This window comes from Armigeres subalbatus, chromosome 1, assembly GCF_024139115.2.
Source record: "Armigeres subalbatus isolate Guangzhou_Male chromosome 1, GZ_Asu_2, whole genome shotgun sequence".
Lineage (NCBI taxonomy): Eukaryota > Metazoa > Arthropoda > Insecta > Diptera > Culicidae > Armigeres > Armigeres subalbatus.
In genome coordinates, this window is record NC_085139.1 from 298,318,975 (window position 1) to 298,334,424 (window position 15,450).

Here is a 15,450-nt window from a genome sequence, read left to right on the forward strand (position 1 = left end):
TGGTATTGCATTTTGAAGGACTAAGAAAAGAAATCCAGAAGCGCGGCCCCTGCCGTTGAGACCCGCAACAGTCAATGCAGAAGGTTTTTTTTTAACGAAGGTAATGGAAATCTGCAACCAGACACCTGGGGAGGCGAACCCAGATAGTGTGGGGATGGGATCACCACTCCCGACCCACTAAAACCAACTCCTTCCTCTCCAGTAATTCCCCCGGCCCGCAATCAAGCAATACTTCGGGGGATGACTATTGGGTATTGCGCCCCCTACACAAGTGCACGTATGCGCCTCGACTCTCCGACACTCCCCATGCAACACATTTGCACAAGACACACTGGAACCACATGTGCCCCAACACTCACCTGCCTATTATTTATTATTTTTATTTATTCAGACTAAGGCCGAAGTGGCCTGTGCGGTATATAAGAGTCTTCTCCATTCGGCTCGGTCCATGGCTACACGTCGCCAACCACGCAATCTACGGAGGGTCCGCAAGTCATCTTCCACCTAATCGATCCACCTTGCCCGCTGCGCACCTCGCCTTCTTGTGCCCGTCGGATCGTTGTCGAGAACCATTTTCACCGGGTTACTGTCCGACATTCTGGCTACGTGCCCGGCCCACCGCAGTCGTCCGATTTTCGCGGTGTTAACGATGGATGGTTCTCCCAACAGCTGATGCAACTCGTGGTTCATTCGCCTCCTCCACCGTCCGCCATCTGCACCCCACCATAGATGGTACGCAGCAATTTCCTTTCGAAAACTCCAAGTGCGCGTTGGTCCTCCACGAGCATCGTCCAGGTCTCGTGTCCGTAGAGGACTACCGGTCTAATGAGCGTTTTGTAGATTGTCAGTTTGGTACGGCGGCGAACTCTATTCGATCGGAGCGTCTTGCGGAGTCCAAAGTACGTACGATTTCTATCACGTATCATTTTCGGCAGTCACCAGTGAGCCCAAATACACAAATTCTTCTACCACCTCGATGTCGTCACGACCGATGCAAACTCGCGGTGGGTGGTTCACATTGTCTTCTCTTGAACCTCTTCCTATCATGTACTTTGTCTTCGACGTGTGAATGACTTATCCGATCCGCTTGGCTTCGCTCTTCAGTCTGATGTAGGCTTTCTCCATCTTCTCAAAGTTACGTGCCATAATATCTATGTCACGGCGAAGCCAAATAGCTGGACGGACTTATTCAAAATTGTACCACTCGTGTTAATCCCTGCTCTTCGTACTACCCCTTCCAAAACGATGTTGAATAGCAGACAGGAAAGACCATCACCTTGCCGTAACCCTCTGCGGGTTTCGAAGGGACTCGAGAATGTCCCTGAAACTCGAACTACGCACATCACCCGATCCATCGTCGCTTTGATCAACCGTGTCAGTTTATCCGGAAATCCGTTTTCGTGCATTAGCTGCCATAGCTGGTCCCGATCGATTGTATAATATGCGGCTTTGAAGTCGATGAATAGATGATGTGTGGGCACGTTGTATTCGCGGCACTTCTGGAGTACTTGGCGAATGGCGAACACCTGGTCTGTGGTGGAGCGTTCGCCCATAAAACCCGCCTGGTACTGCCCCACGAACTCCCTTGCAATTGGTGCTAGTCGACGGCATAAAATTTGGGAGAGTACCTTGTAGGCGGCATTCAGCAATGTGATTGCGCGGTAGTTGCTACAATCCAGCTTATCGCCCTTTTGTAGATGGGACACACGACACCTTCCATCCACTCCTGCGGCAAAACTTCCTCCTCCCAAATCTTGGTAATGACCCAGTGCAGCGCTCTAGCCAGTGCCTCACCACCAGGGGCTTTGTTGTTCTTCAGTCGGCCAATCTCCTCTTAGATTTCCTGGAGCTCCGGAGCCGGTAGAATTATGTCCTGCGCGTGTTCTCCCAGGTCCATCACCATACCGCCATCTTCGTCTGCCACATCGCCATTCAGGTGTTCTTCGTAGTGCTGCCGCCACCTTTGGATCACCTCACGCTCGTTCGTAAGAAGGTTCCCGTTTATGTCCTTACACATATCAGGCTGTGGCACGTGGCCCTTATGTGAGCGGTTTAACTTCTCATAGAACTTTCGTGTGTTATTAGCGCGGTACAGTTCCTCCGTCTCTTCACGGTTTCGATCTTCCTGCTGGCGCTTTTTCCTCCGGAAAATCGAGTTTTGTCTGTTCCGCGCCTGTTTATATCGTGCCTCGTTCGCCCTCGTGCGGTGTTGCAGCAATCTCGCCCATGCTGCATTCTTCTCTTCTACTAACTGCTCACATTCGCTGTCATACCAGTCGTTTCTCTGATCCGGGGGCACCGTGCCAAGTGCAGCGGTTGCGGTGCTTCCAATGGCGGATCGAATATCTCTCCAGCCATCTTTAAGAGACGCTGCGCCTAGCTGCTCTTACGTTGGGAGTACCACTTCCAGCTGCTGCGCGTATTCTTGGGCTAGTCTACTGTCTTGTAGCCGCCCAATGTTTAGCCGCGGCGTCCGACTTCGACGCGTATTATACACCGTCGAGAGTTTTGAGCGTAGGCATACTGGAACGAGGTAGTGGTCGGATTCAATATTCGCACTGCGGTAAGTGCGGACGTTCGTGATGTCGGAGAAGAATTTACCGTCGATTAGAACGTGGTCGATTTGGTTTTCCGTTTCTTGGTTAGGTGATCTCCATGTGGCCTTGTGAATATTTTTGCAGGGAAAGAAGGTGCTTCGGACTACCATTCCGCGGAAGGCTGCGAAGTTTATGCATCGTTGGCCGTTGTCATTCGATACGGTGTGCAGACTATCCGGTCCGATGACCGGTCTATACATTTCCTCCCTTCCTACCTGTGCGTTCATGTCACCGATGACGATTTTGACGTCCCGCAGTGGGCATCCATCGTATGTCTGCTCCAGCTGCGCATAGAACGCTTCTTTCTCGTCGTCGGATCTCCCTTCGTGTGGGCAGTGCACGTTGATGATGCTATAGTTGAAGAAACGGCCTTTTATCCTCAGCTTGCACATCCTTGCGTTGATTGACTGCCACCCAATCACGCGTTGGCGCATCTTTCCTAGCACTATGAAGCCGGTTCCCAGCTCGTTATTGGTGCTACAGCATTGGTAGAAGGTAGCCGCTCGATGCCCGCTTTTCCACACTTTCTGTCCTGTCCAGCAAATCTCCTGCAGCGCCACGACGTCGAAGTTGCGGGGATGTAACTCATCGTAGATCATCCTGTCGCAACCTGCGAAACCCCCCAGACCACACGTATCATGCGAGTCTGACTGTGTGCTCGTTCATACATTCAGTCCCAATCGCTCGCACCACTCTCTTGATATTCAGCCTCTCACTCAGTGGGGGTTGTAATACCCCCAGCTCCCATTTATATCCACTCTGTGCACCTCCTGTGCATCGTTTGGGCGTGGAACACCCGGCACGTCACGCATGCCTAACACTCACCCTTATTCTGCGTCTCGTATGAGTCGCAATTTGTCGTGTTGTTTGTGTCTCGCGATTCCCATAGTCGTATGCGCCGACAAATGTCAACATAAATGAACACGCGTGAACTCTCGCTTTATTCTGACAGTCGATATAAGCCGAGAAAAGTCTGATTGGGCTGACGTTTTTCTGCGACGCTTGTCAGTACCAAGATGAATACACCACTAGGTGTTCCAATCTGCCAAATTCACGATTCAGCCATCTTGGATTTTAGTATGGGAGAGCCAGCCGGTTTGTTGTCGTTTTGCACTGAAAATGAATTTTTCACCCCCGCCTTCTTCTCTTCCACAAACTAAGCACATTGCAACACCTAGCTGTGTATTCATCTTGGTCAGTACCTTCGAAGGAGACGACAGCAGTTCAAAATTGTAAAAATGGAGGTAAAGCGGTAAGTAGTTTGTTTATTTGGTCATATTTACGGTTTTAATTGTGATTTTTTATAATTATAGTGTCCGAATTACGAACCGGAAGCAATTCGAGCACTTGGTGCACTGGATGGAGGAAAATCCAAAAGTGGCCAAGGGGCAAAAATACTGCGAAGCAACGGGGATTAACATCATTTCTTACGAAGAAAAATGGTCTAATCTGGCCGTTGCACTCAACAGCCGGGGACCTCCGACTAGGTCTGTGAAAGATTGGCAGAGGGTAAGTTTCAAGCAACCTGGGTTGTCTTTGGATATATTTTACAAATAATAATTTTGGACTATTAACGATGACATAACTTCCTCACAATAAGTTACGTTTGACGAATGTCCCTTTGTTTTCCATTGGAAAAAAAATTGTCCGACCCGAATATTGACCGGATTGGTGACATTGAATGAGAACATCTACGTCCTACTTTTTACGTGCAACTTTTTACCCTTTTAACATTATTAAACATATTCAGCAATATTGAGAATTAAAATTCTTTCAAATTTATCATGTAAAGCTTGAAAACTAGCTTTAATTATCTCATTTATTATTGATATTTTTATAAATAAAGTAATGTCCCGATTTTTTTACCCCCTGATTAATTTTGGGCTGATAAAAAAGGAAATGTTACAAATACAGAAACAAATTTATTTTCAAGTTTTTTATTTGTTTCAAAAATATAAATCAGTTCATGCCTTGGAAAAGCAAAATACGTTAGGCGAACCCGTAATTTTTAACACTCTCGACAAGGACTCAGAAATGATTCACAGGCGATGAAAGGTATTTCATGAAAATCATTGTTGTGTGCGGTATTATATACAAAACTAAATTTGCATGTGAATCGCAATACCTATCATTCAATCAACATCGAAGACGTGTAATGTTTGTTTATTCTACTCGTTTGGAACTTGGAGCCGCGTATAACTGTTCGGACTTTGGTAATGAGAACTCTGAAAACATCTTCATTCACTTAACTATTCAAACTTTTTCATAATTTCTATAATGTTGGTTACAATACCTATCCTGCATTAGGTACCGATTGGTAATGTTTGTTTACTTTGCTCGTTTGGTACCGCGTTTGACGGTTCGTTTGGTACTTTCGGCTTCACTGTTCGCGGGTCTATCTATAAACAACGTTTCTGCGGCTTCCCTTTTCGCGTGTCTTTATGTAAACAACGTCTATTGTTGGACACCAACCACTTTCAAAACGACATTGGTTCATATTGGCGCGCCGTGAATTCCAAGTGCAAACCTTTTCAAAAACCCGATAATCTAGCTGGCTGCAATGGAGAAGATTGGTGCCGAAAGTACCCTGGTTGGCCAAGGGCCGAAAGCGGAGAGTACCCGTGTCAAACTTGCAGTCACGCAAATGTACCGAGAGAAAAAAAAATGTTCCACCTGATCGGTATCAACTATTGTCGGCGTAGCACCAACTTAGAATTCGGAAGTCCGGACTTCCGAACCGAACTTTCTTCCGAAGTTTTATCTGTCAAACTAATGGATGCGTTGTTTAGCGCATCTTTAGGGGAATCCAGCGCACTACTTCCGAAGTTGGGAAAGTTGCTTGTATCTGGAGAAAAATCCAACTTCGGTATAAAAAGCGGTATAAATTTATTCCGGATACACAATACTATATGGGAAAACCGTTGCCGAGAATGCCTGGTAAGTTGAGATTTTATTGATGGAGCAAATAACCATTTTTATGTTTTCGGATTGCAGATCGATCGGTCTCGATGATACGTATATTTGGCATCACGTAGAAAGGCAATTTGGTTTGTTTGGAAATTCATGGATTCAACCATTCTTGTACGTGTCCGACCACGGGGATTTGAGAAAGCACTAGTTTCGGGAAGTGATGAACAAAATAATATGCGCTCAAACGAGGAGAACGTTCATGATACGGTGCTTGACTGGAGCTGATAGACTTAATCTGGGTTTCAATGAGGAGAATCTCTGCTGAACGTCGCCGACAAACAGATCACTCAAACCCTAATAAAAAACACTTCGTTAAGTTCTTCTTTTGCAAAGGAATTCTACTGAAAAATTGAGTCACTTCCGGCCCCTCATAAACGTCGTAAAGCGGACCTCAAAGTGGAGATCAAACAGGCTCGGGCAGCCCTCCAAAGTTCCACTTCCAAGGTGGTAGCGCTGGTCAATTTTGGAAGGAGCGAGACGCCTGTCAACGTTGCAAGCCCCTCAAGGCGGTGCTCTACCAGGATTGAATGACTAGTTCTGCTGGATGTGGGTTGGGTTGTCAGCGCAGCAGCAACAACGAATGTCTTGGTACGGTGTACCATCCGATAAAGTTTGATTTTTTATTATTAAATAAATGCTAAATAAAGCAATATGTTTTACGTTTAGATATCAATTTTTATTTTACCTGACTATACGTATACAAATGAATTGGTTTGCGTTCAAATCCGCATAACTTGAGAACGACTGGATGAATCATCTATTGCTTTAGCAGTCCGTTATCTACGAGTACGACAGGTTTAAAAATAAAAATCTCATTTTAACATTCTTCTTCTTATTGGCATTACATCCCCACACTGGGACAGAGCCGCCTCGCAGCTTAGTGTTCATTGAGCACTTCCACAGTTATTAACTGCGAGGTTTCTAAGCCAGGTTACCATTTTTGCATTCGTATATCATGAGGCTAACACGATTATACTTTTATGCCCAGGGCAGTCGAGACAATTTCCAATCCGAAAATTGCCTAGACCGGCACCGGGAATCGAACCCAGCCACCCTCAGCATGGTCTTGCTTTGTAGCCGCGCGTCTTACCGCACGACTAAGGAGGGCCCCTTCTAATAAATTTGTAACATTTAAATGACTCATTCTTCAAAATTGCGATGGAGGTCACAATCATTATAGTCAACATCATCTTAGTTCGGAATTCAGATGCGTAGAGGTGCTATCATAAACTAAAACTTTCGATTGATGTATTGTGTAATTGTTTGTCCTTTTCAGGATCACAATTTATTTTGTGGAGGGAAGTCGAGACAATTTCCAAACCGAAAATTGCTCAGAACTAGACCGGCTCCGAACCCAGCCACCCTCAACATGGTCTTGCTTCATAACCGCACCTCTTACCGCTAGGCTAAGAAGGCCCCAGTTTATCGATAGCAAATAGTTGAAAATCAGTATTTTCAGAACAAGACAATGGTTGACTCTTCCTTGATTGAATGGTCCAAATAAAACTAATCGAGGAATGGCTGAGATACTGACGTTCAAAGTCAATAATATTTTTGCAATCTCGAAGTGTACCCCGGTATAGAAACTCAGACGTTGTCCTACGTCAAACGATTAACGAAATTACTAATCATCGGAAAATATTTGGTGTAGTTAAATAACGATATGGCCAAAGACGATTTTTACTTGTTCAACTTTGTACATGGAAGACTTGGCGATCAGAAGTTGAATTAATCAGTGTTGTATCTTGTTAGTAGAGCGTTTATTATTTATATCTTTATGTAATGGAATACATGATTTCTTGTCTGATTTCATTAGCTTCAAGTTCTTCTTCATTCGGAGGATCATCAATTTCATCGTCAATTTGCTCCCACTGTATATAATCATCCGGTACATTGAATCGTTTTCGTAAATTGTGCAATGCGCAACAAACATTCACTATTTTTGCTGCTTTTTCTGGCTTGTAATGCAACTGACGAGCTCCTAAAATGCACCTGAACACATTTTTCATTACCCCTATCGTTCTTTCTATAACATTTCTCGTCTTAGAATGGATGTCATTGAATCTTGCCTGCCTTGAAGAACTTGGTGCATTGTTAGAGTTACGAAATGGTGTGATTAAATACGTTCTCAAAGGGTAGCCAGCGTCACCTGGAATAAAATATGAAATTATTTATTTCGTTTCAGTCGTAATGTAACGTAGTCCACGTAAACCAACAGCATCAACAGGTAACAGAATCCTTCACTTACGTATTGATGCTGTTTGTTTGCATGGGAGTGGAATCGACGATTGAATCTTCGTTTACAAAAGCAGAAACGTCGTTTTTAAAATTTTGTATTGAGTTGATATGAAATATGTAATTACCTAAGAGCCATGTATTTCTCTCCCCATTTAGGAACTGTTCGTTAAGCAGCGCATCTAGTGGACTAATATTCCAAATGAACGAATCGTGATTTGCTCCTGGATTATTGGCATCCACATAACGAATAATCTGTTGATGATCGCATACCTAAAAGGTATGTTACGTTGAGGGAAGATCCATAAAGTACGTCACGCAAAATTTGGCTATTTTCAACCCCCCCTCCCCCTTCGTCACACTTTTTGTATTAAACAGCTAAAATTTTTGTATGAGTCGTCACGCCGTTCGGAACCCCCCCCCCCCCTCCCCCCTAGAAGCGTGACGTACTTTCTGTATGGCCCCTGATTAGTACTTTGTTAAACGTAATACTGATTCAAAGAAATAATGTTTTTGTTAATCCGCTTTTGGAAAACTGCTTTCTATAAAAGTCAATCAGAATATAATAAAGCTTACCAGCATAACGTTCAAACTGTGGAATCCCTTCCTATTATAATATAGGTGTTGAACATCGTTGACTGGCTTGAAAATCCTTACATGCGTACCATCAACACATCCGATCACCCCAGGGAAACCAGTTTTTTCATAGAACGCGCGTTTTATTTCGTCCTTTTCAGCTTCTGTTTCTGGAAAACGAATGGCTGTAGGGCAAATTTCTGCCTCAAATACTCCGATCACAACCGACAGCACTTTAGATAGAGTTGGCTGCGCCATTCCTGCAAATATATCGTTGCCAACACCCTTTTGATAGCTGCCTTCAGCGAAAAATCGTAATGCTGCCGAAAGCTTCAATATTGGCTGTACGGATGAGGATTTAACGGTCGCTTCTAGATTTGCTTCTAGTATGTTCAGCAGATAGCTGAACAGGTCTTTTGTTACCCGGAAGTAATTAATGAAACTGAAAAACAAGAAAATTGCTTAATTACAACTCATTTGTTTTCACTAGTTATACTCACGAAGCTTGAGGCAAATCTAAAGGATTGCTCATGTCGCGCAATCTTCGTCGCTCAACGCGCACTTGATGAACATCTTCAACTTCATCCTCCTCACTATCATCACTAAACCAAAGTTCAAAACTACTCATTGTTTTTAACACACTTTTTATTCAGAAAAACTCAAAAAAGTTATTTTCAAAAATACTCGCACTTTGCTGCTCGAGAAGAAAATAAACACAAAAATAAACTCGAGTTTTCTGAGATAAGGGCCGGTTATACGAATATATTTATAAATCAATAAAATTGTTCAATCATGCAGGATATATTGCTTTTGAGTGGGATTAATATTTGTTTAGCTTTACATGTGCATATATTTACCAGTAAACCTTAAATTGATAAACAACAATGAACATTTTTTTTAAATGGAAAAGAAATAAAAATTGTTATATTTTGCAAATTATTATTTAGGCCTTATTTTGAGATTAAGCTCATGAACCGTTGCTAGTTTGACAGTTCTTGAATGAACGTCGTGTCGTATCGGTTCATTCCCTTCGCTGGAACAAAAATAAACCTCTCGTGTCGACCGAGTCGACTTACGGAATCGAACGAGAACTGTCATACGACAACGACGCGAGAATTGTCGTTTCGTGTCGTACGCCACGCAGAATAAGGGTGACTAACCTACCCGGGCTTTGATGCTGCCAATAGGTCTCGGACAGGTACTTTGCAGGCAGCACCCACCTATTGCTATTTCGAAGCCCAGGTAGCCCTCAGTCAGTGTGGCGCGGGTCGCATGACACCTTGGAATTCGGGGTTAGGAACGCCATATTGTCAGCTTCAGTGTTGTACTGAGCCTGACGATATGGCCGGATTTACACCGTTACGCACTACTTCCAAGTATCCGTATCCCATCGTAACGGAGAAATGTAGAAGGTATGAGACCATCAGCACCTTAGGAAAAATCCATTATTTATGCAACCCAAAAAAATAGGATTTCATACCCCGCTCTCCCCACGTCACACTTTTTATATAAAGCATCTAGAAGTTTAGTATGGATCGCCAAACTTCACCCGAACCACCCTTTTTCTCTAAACGATACATTATTGATGAATGTTCCCATTACCAATCATTCCAACAATTCGAATTCAACCTTGCCGTAGTTTTCGCGTCAATACCTACTCCAAATGCAACATTGTTGCTGAAGGTGCGAAAGATATCACTGACAAATTCAGGCTACTTTGTTGAATTGCGCGTTCCACTGATGCGTTTTGAGAAATTCAATTATCATGACTAAGAGTGAAATCAGGAGTGATTCAGTTTCATTCCAAATTTTCGACCACTATTCTAGTTTGAATCTGGAGCCAAATAGAACAAACTCGCTGGTTTCCCCAGCAGTGTTCTATTCATGTTTTTCAAATTTTCAATTAAATGAAATCATCATGTTGGCGCCAAGAAAGGCGCCGTAATTGCAAAGTGGATTGATCCGTAGATAAAATGACGCATTCGTACACCAAAACAATTGGACAATATTTGAATCTCGAGATTCAATCGTGGTTCAAATCTGCAGAAAATAGAACGGAGCGTAAAAATGAATCTAGAACAGCTGCTGGGAAAATGAATGTTTCAGATTCATATTCAAACTGACAGCCCCGAACGATTTGAATCACTGCTGATTTTTCCCTAAAGATTCGCAAACTCGATTGAAATCGACTACCAACTATTCGACAATCCGACCATTGATTATGCATTGTCTGTTGAGTGAAATCTCTTGAATGTTTCATCTAGTCATATGGGCTCCCCCTCGCCGGCGCCCAATGGACAAGCGCCACAATCAGTATAATGTAAAATTCAGCCTCTCCATACCAACTCTCACTCAAACCTGAAACGACCTGTGCACGGTAAGCCCCTATTCAAACCATCGGACGACACCCAAAACATGAAACATAATCGACGGAGCGTGGCGGAGCAAAGCCAATTTTTGAACCACTCTAATTATTAGTTTGCTGCTGCCGGTGCCGGTGTTTACATTCGCTCCGCGATCAGTTTTCCGATAGTTTTTTCGGCTAAAATAGCAGTTTTTTTTTATTAATTACTAACAGACCCGACGAATTTCATTCCGCCTAAAATTGATTGAATCTCTGATTAATTCTCGAGTTATGAATAAATTGATGTTTCATTTGTACGGGAGCCCCCCTTTCCAAAGTGGGGAGGGGTCTCGAACCATCTTAAGAACTTTCCCCGGCCCCAAAAACCTCTGCATACAAATTTTCACGCCGATCGGTTTAGTAGTTTCGGAGTCTATAAGGTTCAGACAGACAGAAATTCATTTTTATGTATATAGAAGAAGAAGATTTGCTTCAAACAAGTGAATTTCAAAAAGTGAAGACTGTTTTGCATCCGATTAACATTTCAGGCTATTTCTATGCGGATAAGTGTGAGAAAATTTGTTTTTTCAATGCCCTTTGAGCAGAGATGCATCTTGAACAGAACATGAGCCAAGAGCGTGCCTTGGTGTTCTAAGTTTTGAACTCTGAACACAGTTCAGTGTGCACTGGGTTGGTACGCAAGCAAAACGATCATGGTAACTAAGATTCCTTAGATTTGGAACTACGCAAAAACATACGAGCATGCTTGATTTCTATCCGTTACATGCCCTCGTGTTCCATTACTAGCCGAAAAATGACTAGCATGCCGTCGCTTGAGTTTGTTTTCCTAGGATACAAATTGCCAAGTAAGGTCAGTTCTTTTGAACAGTGGGCAGTGTTCAGAACGTTTTGAACACGAACACGCGTTCTCGTGTTCAGATGCATCTCTGCCTTTGAGAAAAAGTGAAGTGGGATGAACCCACCAAACCGCGAAGGGCTATTAAATTGGCACCAAAGTGCTGATTTATGCAATAATGCGTGCCGAAGTGCGTAGGACTCCCTGAAGAAATGAATCATTTGTTTGAGAAACTGCATAAGTCCATTTTACACTATTTCGAGAAAACATTAAAAAACTGTTTTTGAACAAACTTTCATCGAATCTTTCGATTTCTTCGATACAGATCAATAGTTTTTGACAAAACTCAACACCCTGGGGCACTTCCAGTGCGAACATTGTAAGCAGTACTCTATAGTAGCTCTGCAAAGTGCGTGTACATATCTAATTTCTCAAACAAACGAACATTTTTTCATACATTCCTGAACAATAATTTTTTTTTTCGTATTTTTTGGCAGAATACGTATTTTTGGACGAGGATTCAGAATATATAAAAATCCCGTTTTGGCCAAAAATGTTACATATGCAGTTTCTCAAACAAACGGTTCAAATATATTAATTATCACGGTGCACAGGCTAGTTATTTGAATATTAAACTTTTGTTCGACGCTATTAGATGCATTCGAATGTTGGTGGGAGAAAGGTGGAGGAGGTGTGGGGTTGACCGGTTGAGGGTACGTTGTCATTTTGACTGCCATCGTGGTTCTATTTGTTTTGGGCCCGTTGAAGTTTGAGGTGGTGGGTTTTAGCCCAGCTCTCCCAGATCTGCATGCCATATTCGATCACAGGGAGGATTATTTGCTTGCAGACAGCAAGCTTATTTTTCAGGGACAATGACGACCGGCGGTTGAGCAAAGGGTACAGAAGTTTCAACAAAACGTTACACTTTGTCACCGTTTTGTCAACCTGTTGCCGGAAAATAAGCTTGCTGTCGAGGGTCAAGCCAAGGTAGTCGGGCTCATTGGCCCATTCCATAGTCGTGCCATTGAGAATGATTTTACAGTCCTCAGGCGGAACATGTTTATGATGACCTGGGTCTTCGCCGCGTTGATACAAATCTTCCAGCTGGTGAGGTACTCTGTCAGGGCATCCAGGCCTCGTTGATCACTCTACCGTTGTAGACGATGGAGGTGTCATCTGCGAACAGAGACAGAATGTCGCCATCTAGAGGTTCTGGCATGTCGGAGGTAAGCAGATTGAAAAGCAGGGACCTGAGGATACTGCCCTGGGGGACGCCTGTGACGATGTTGTGCGCATTGCAACTCCGCTGATTGAGACACGGAATGTCCTTGCCGACAGATAATTGTTGATGATTTTCACCTGGTGGCTGGGATGATTGTAATGTTGTAGTTTGTACACCAGGCCGTCATGCCATACATTGTCAAACACCTTCTTGACATCGAGTAAGGCCATGATGGAGGTTTTCGAGACAAACTTGTTCCGTCTGAGGACGTAGATAACTCGGGTTAGGTGATGATTGGTTGATCGACCGCGTCGGAAACCAAACTGTTCCTTGAGCAAGATGTTGAGATTTTCGGCAGACTCAAGTAACCGGTGATGAATAGCTTTTTCGAATAGCTTGGATAACCCTGAGAGAAGGCTGATGGGACGATAACTTCTGGGGGAGGAAGGATCCTTCCCAGGCTTCCGTATGGGGATGACTTTCGCTGTCTTCCAGGACGATGGGAAGTAGCTGAGCCGGAGACACTGATTAAAGATCAGCGAGAGGTGCTCAAAGAACGGAGCACTCATGTGTTTGAGCTCGAGATTCAGGATGCTATCGAAGCCTGGGGCCTTCATGTTCTTCGATGATTTGATATAGGCCGTCAATTCGCCAGCTGAGATCTCCGGCTCCTCCGAGAAGTCGTTGGGAATCAAATGGATGTTGATAGCATGCTCGTTGACGGCTGCTTCGTGTGGACTGACGATGTTCTGCCCAAGATTGTGTGAGCTGACGAAGTGACGACCTATTTCAGCGACCTTCTCTGCAGGAGTTATTAAGCGATCCTTAGAGCCATTATTGTCTAGTGGGATCAAAGGTGGAATGGGCCGAGGCTTGGAGTTTAGAATTTTGATCATTTTCCAGAAAGGCTTAGCATAATCTGGGAGAGTGCGGATCTTATTTGAGAAATCGTTATTTTTGAGGTCCGCCATTCTGGCCTTGGCTGAGCTTTGGTGAGTGTATCGATGTTTAAGGAGTTGCTTACCTGCCGAGCCGTCGGGACATGCTGCTCTCTGGCCACCGAGATTGCCTCTTCGATGGCGCACAGCTGACGGTCGATACTTTCCGGCGTCTCCGGACGCACCTCGTAATCGACGGTGTTATCGACGCACTGCTGGAACCGCTGCCAGTTCACTCGGTGGTAATTTCGCCGTAACTGCTGGTGCCGATTGACCGAGGAGCCCAGTTCCGCCACCACCGGATAGTGATCCGAACTGAGCTCCTGGTAGACGACCAGCTGCGAGACGTGGTCACTCAGGTTTGTTATGTATAGGTCGAGGGTTGCGTGGACACCGGACTGACACAGCCGAGTGGGGGAGTCCGAACTCAGGGTCGTATAGTGGCCTTCCTCCATATCGTTGCTCCATATGGTGTCATTTCGATTGCCGTGTCTGTTGCTGCAGGCTTGATGCTTGATATTTGGCCGCCGGCAATGATATACTGACCTTGCCTCTGCATTAGCTTGACAATGTCCGATGTCCGAAGGGCAGCCGATGATCCATCGCCGGCTTTGGCTTGCGTTGGGCAGTACGCCGCGATGAGCGCGATTGTGCCGACCGAAGTGGTGATTTCGACACCGATGGCCTCGATGACACTGAGCTGGAAGCTTGGAAGCAGACGACAGTTGATGTTGTAGCGAAAAGCGATGGCCACACCGCCTCCCCTGGTCGGCCGGTCGAGTCGCACGATGCGGAAGTCTGGGATGTTGACGTTCACCTCCGGTTTTAGGTGCGTTTCGGTGATGAACAGCTCAATTATTTTGCTCTTTAGCTAGCAAGCGTTCCAGTTGACCAGACCCATCCTAGCAGCCATTTTCAATGATGAACATGCCAAGAGTGAAGACCTGGTCGAAGCGGGTTTTGCAGCCGCGCAGCAGAGTGGCGAGCTGCGCGAAGATCGGCATCAGTTGCTCCGGAGTGTACAGCGGGGCAGATTCTTCCGGTGGGACGGCTTCGTTCTCCGACTGCCGACGGAACCCAGGAGGAGGGAGCGGGGGCCATTCGCTGGTGGATGGTGCCGACGATGCTGGAGCTTGGACCGATGCAGCTGCCGCTGCCAGTCGCTTGTGCGGCTGTAGTGGTGGGAGTATTGTAATCACACGACGGGGAGCTGGGATGGGTGGAAAGTTCACCTTGTTGATTACAGGAACACGGTTCTTTTTCGGAATGGTCCTGGTGGAAGCCTTCTTCCGGATTTCCAGGAACTCGGCTCGCATTGGGCAGCCCTTTGTGGTGGCCCGATGTTTGTCGCCACAGTTGGCGCACTTGGGATCGGCCACCTCCATTTTGTAGCACTCGTCATGATGGGGTTCGCCACACTTGTTGCAGCGCGGCAGCATGCGGCAGTTCCTGGTGCCGTGCCCGAAATTGAAGTAGTTGGTGCATTGCTTGACATCGCGGTGCACTGGCCGATATAGCTCCCAGTCAACGACGGTGTAATTTATAACGCCAACCAGCTTCAGGTCCTTCCAGGTAGTTGAGCCGTGCTCCAGATGGATCAGGTAAAGCTGGTCGCGATATCTCCTCGCCTTGTCGTGACGAGCGATCTTGTGGACGGCTACTGGCTTCAGTCCGCAACTTTCAAGCTCTGCTTGGAGCTCTTCCTCCTTCAT

At 45.1% G+C, this 15,450-nt stretch overlaps 2 protein-coding genes across 2 annotated transcripts; one reads left to right on the top strand and one right to left on the bottom strand.

Moving 5' to 3' along the window:
- The first annotated feature begins 3,419 nt into the window (after positions 1–3,419).
- On the top strand, positions 3,420–5,490 carry LOC134216254 (uncharacterized). The gene is made up of 4 exons (XM_062695196.1): positions 3,420–3,601; positions 3,792–3,849; positions 3,911–4,106; positions 5,149–5,490. Exons 2-4 carry the CDS (start codon positions 3,836–3,838, stop codon positions 5,272–5,274), a joined length of 336 nt encoding a protein of 111 aa, XP_062551180.1. The 5' UTR covers positions 3,420–3,601; positions 3,792–3,835; the 3' UTR covers positions 5,275–5,490.
- Positions 5,491–7,280: 1,790 nt separating this feature from the next.
- Positions 7,281–9,499, bottom strand: LOC134216243 (putative nuclease HARBI1). The gene is made up of 4 exons (XM_062695186.1): positions 8,879–9,499; positions 8,379–8,820; positions 7,931–8,075; positions 7,281–7,716 (listed from the first exon to the last, which is right to left on the bottom strand). Exons 1-4 carry the CDS (start codon positions 9,004–9,006, stop codon positions 7,343–7,345), a joined length of 1,089 nt encoding a protein of 362 aa, XP_062551170.1. The 5' UTR covers positions 9,007–9,499; the 3' UTR covers positions 7,281–7,342.
- Between the last annotated feature and the right edge of the window lie 5,951 nt (positions 9,500–15,450).

Coding starts and splice junctions, on each gene's coding strand:
- LOC134216254 (XM_062695196.1), top strand. Junction 4,107..5,148: donor CTGTGAAAGATTGGCAGAGG/GTAAGTTTCAAG, acceptor CCGATAATCTAG/CTGGCTGCAATGGAGAAGAT.
- LOC134216243 (XM_062695186.1), bottom strand. CDS start 9,006: ATGAGTAGTTTTGAACTTTGGTTTAGTGATGATAGTGAGGAGGATGAA. Junction 8,076..8,378: donor ACAGTTTGAACGTTATGCTG/GTAAGCTTTATT, acceptor CATACCTTTTAG/GTATGCGATCATCAACAGAT. Junction 7,717..7,930: donor GAGAAATACATGGCTCTTAG/GTAATTACATAT, acceptor ATTTTATTCCAG/GTGACGCTGGCTACCCTTTG.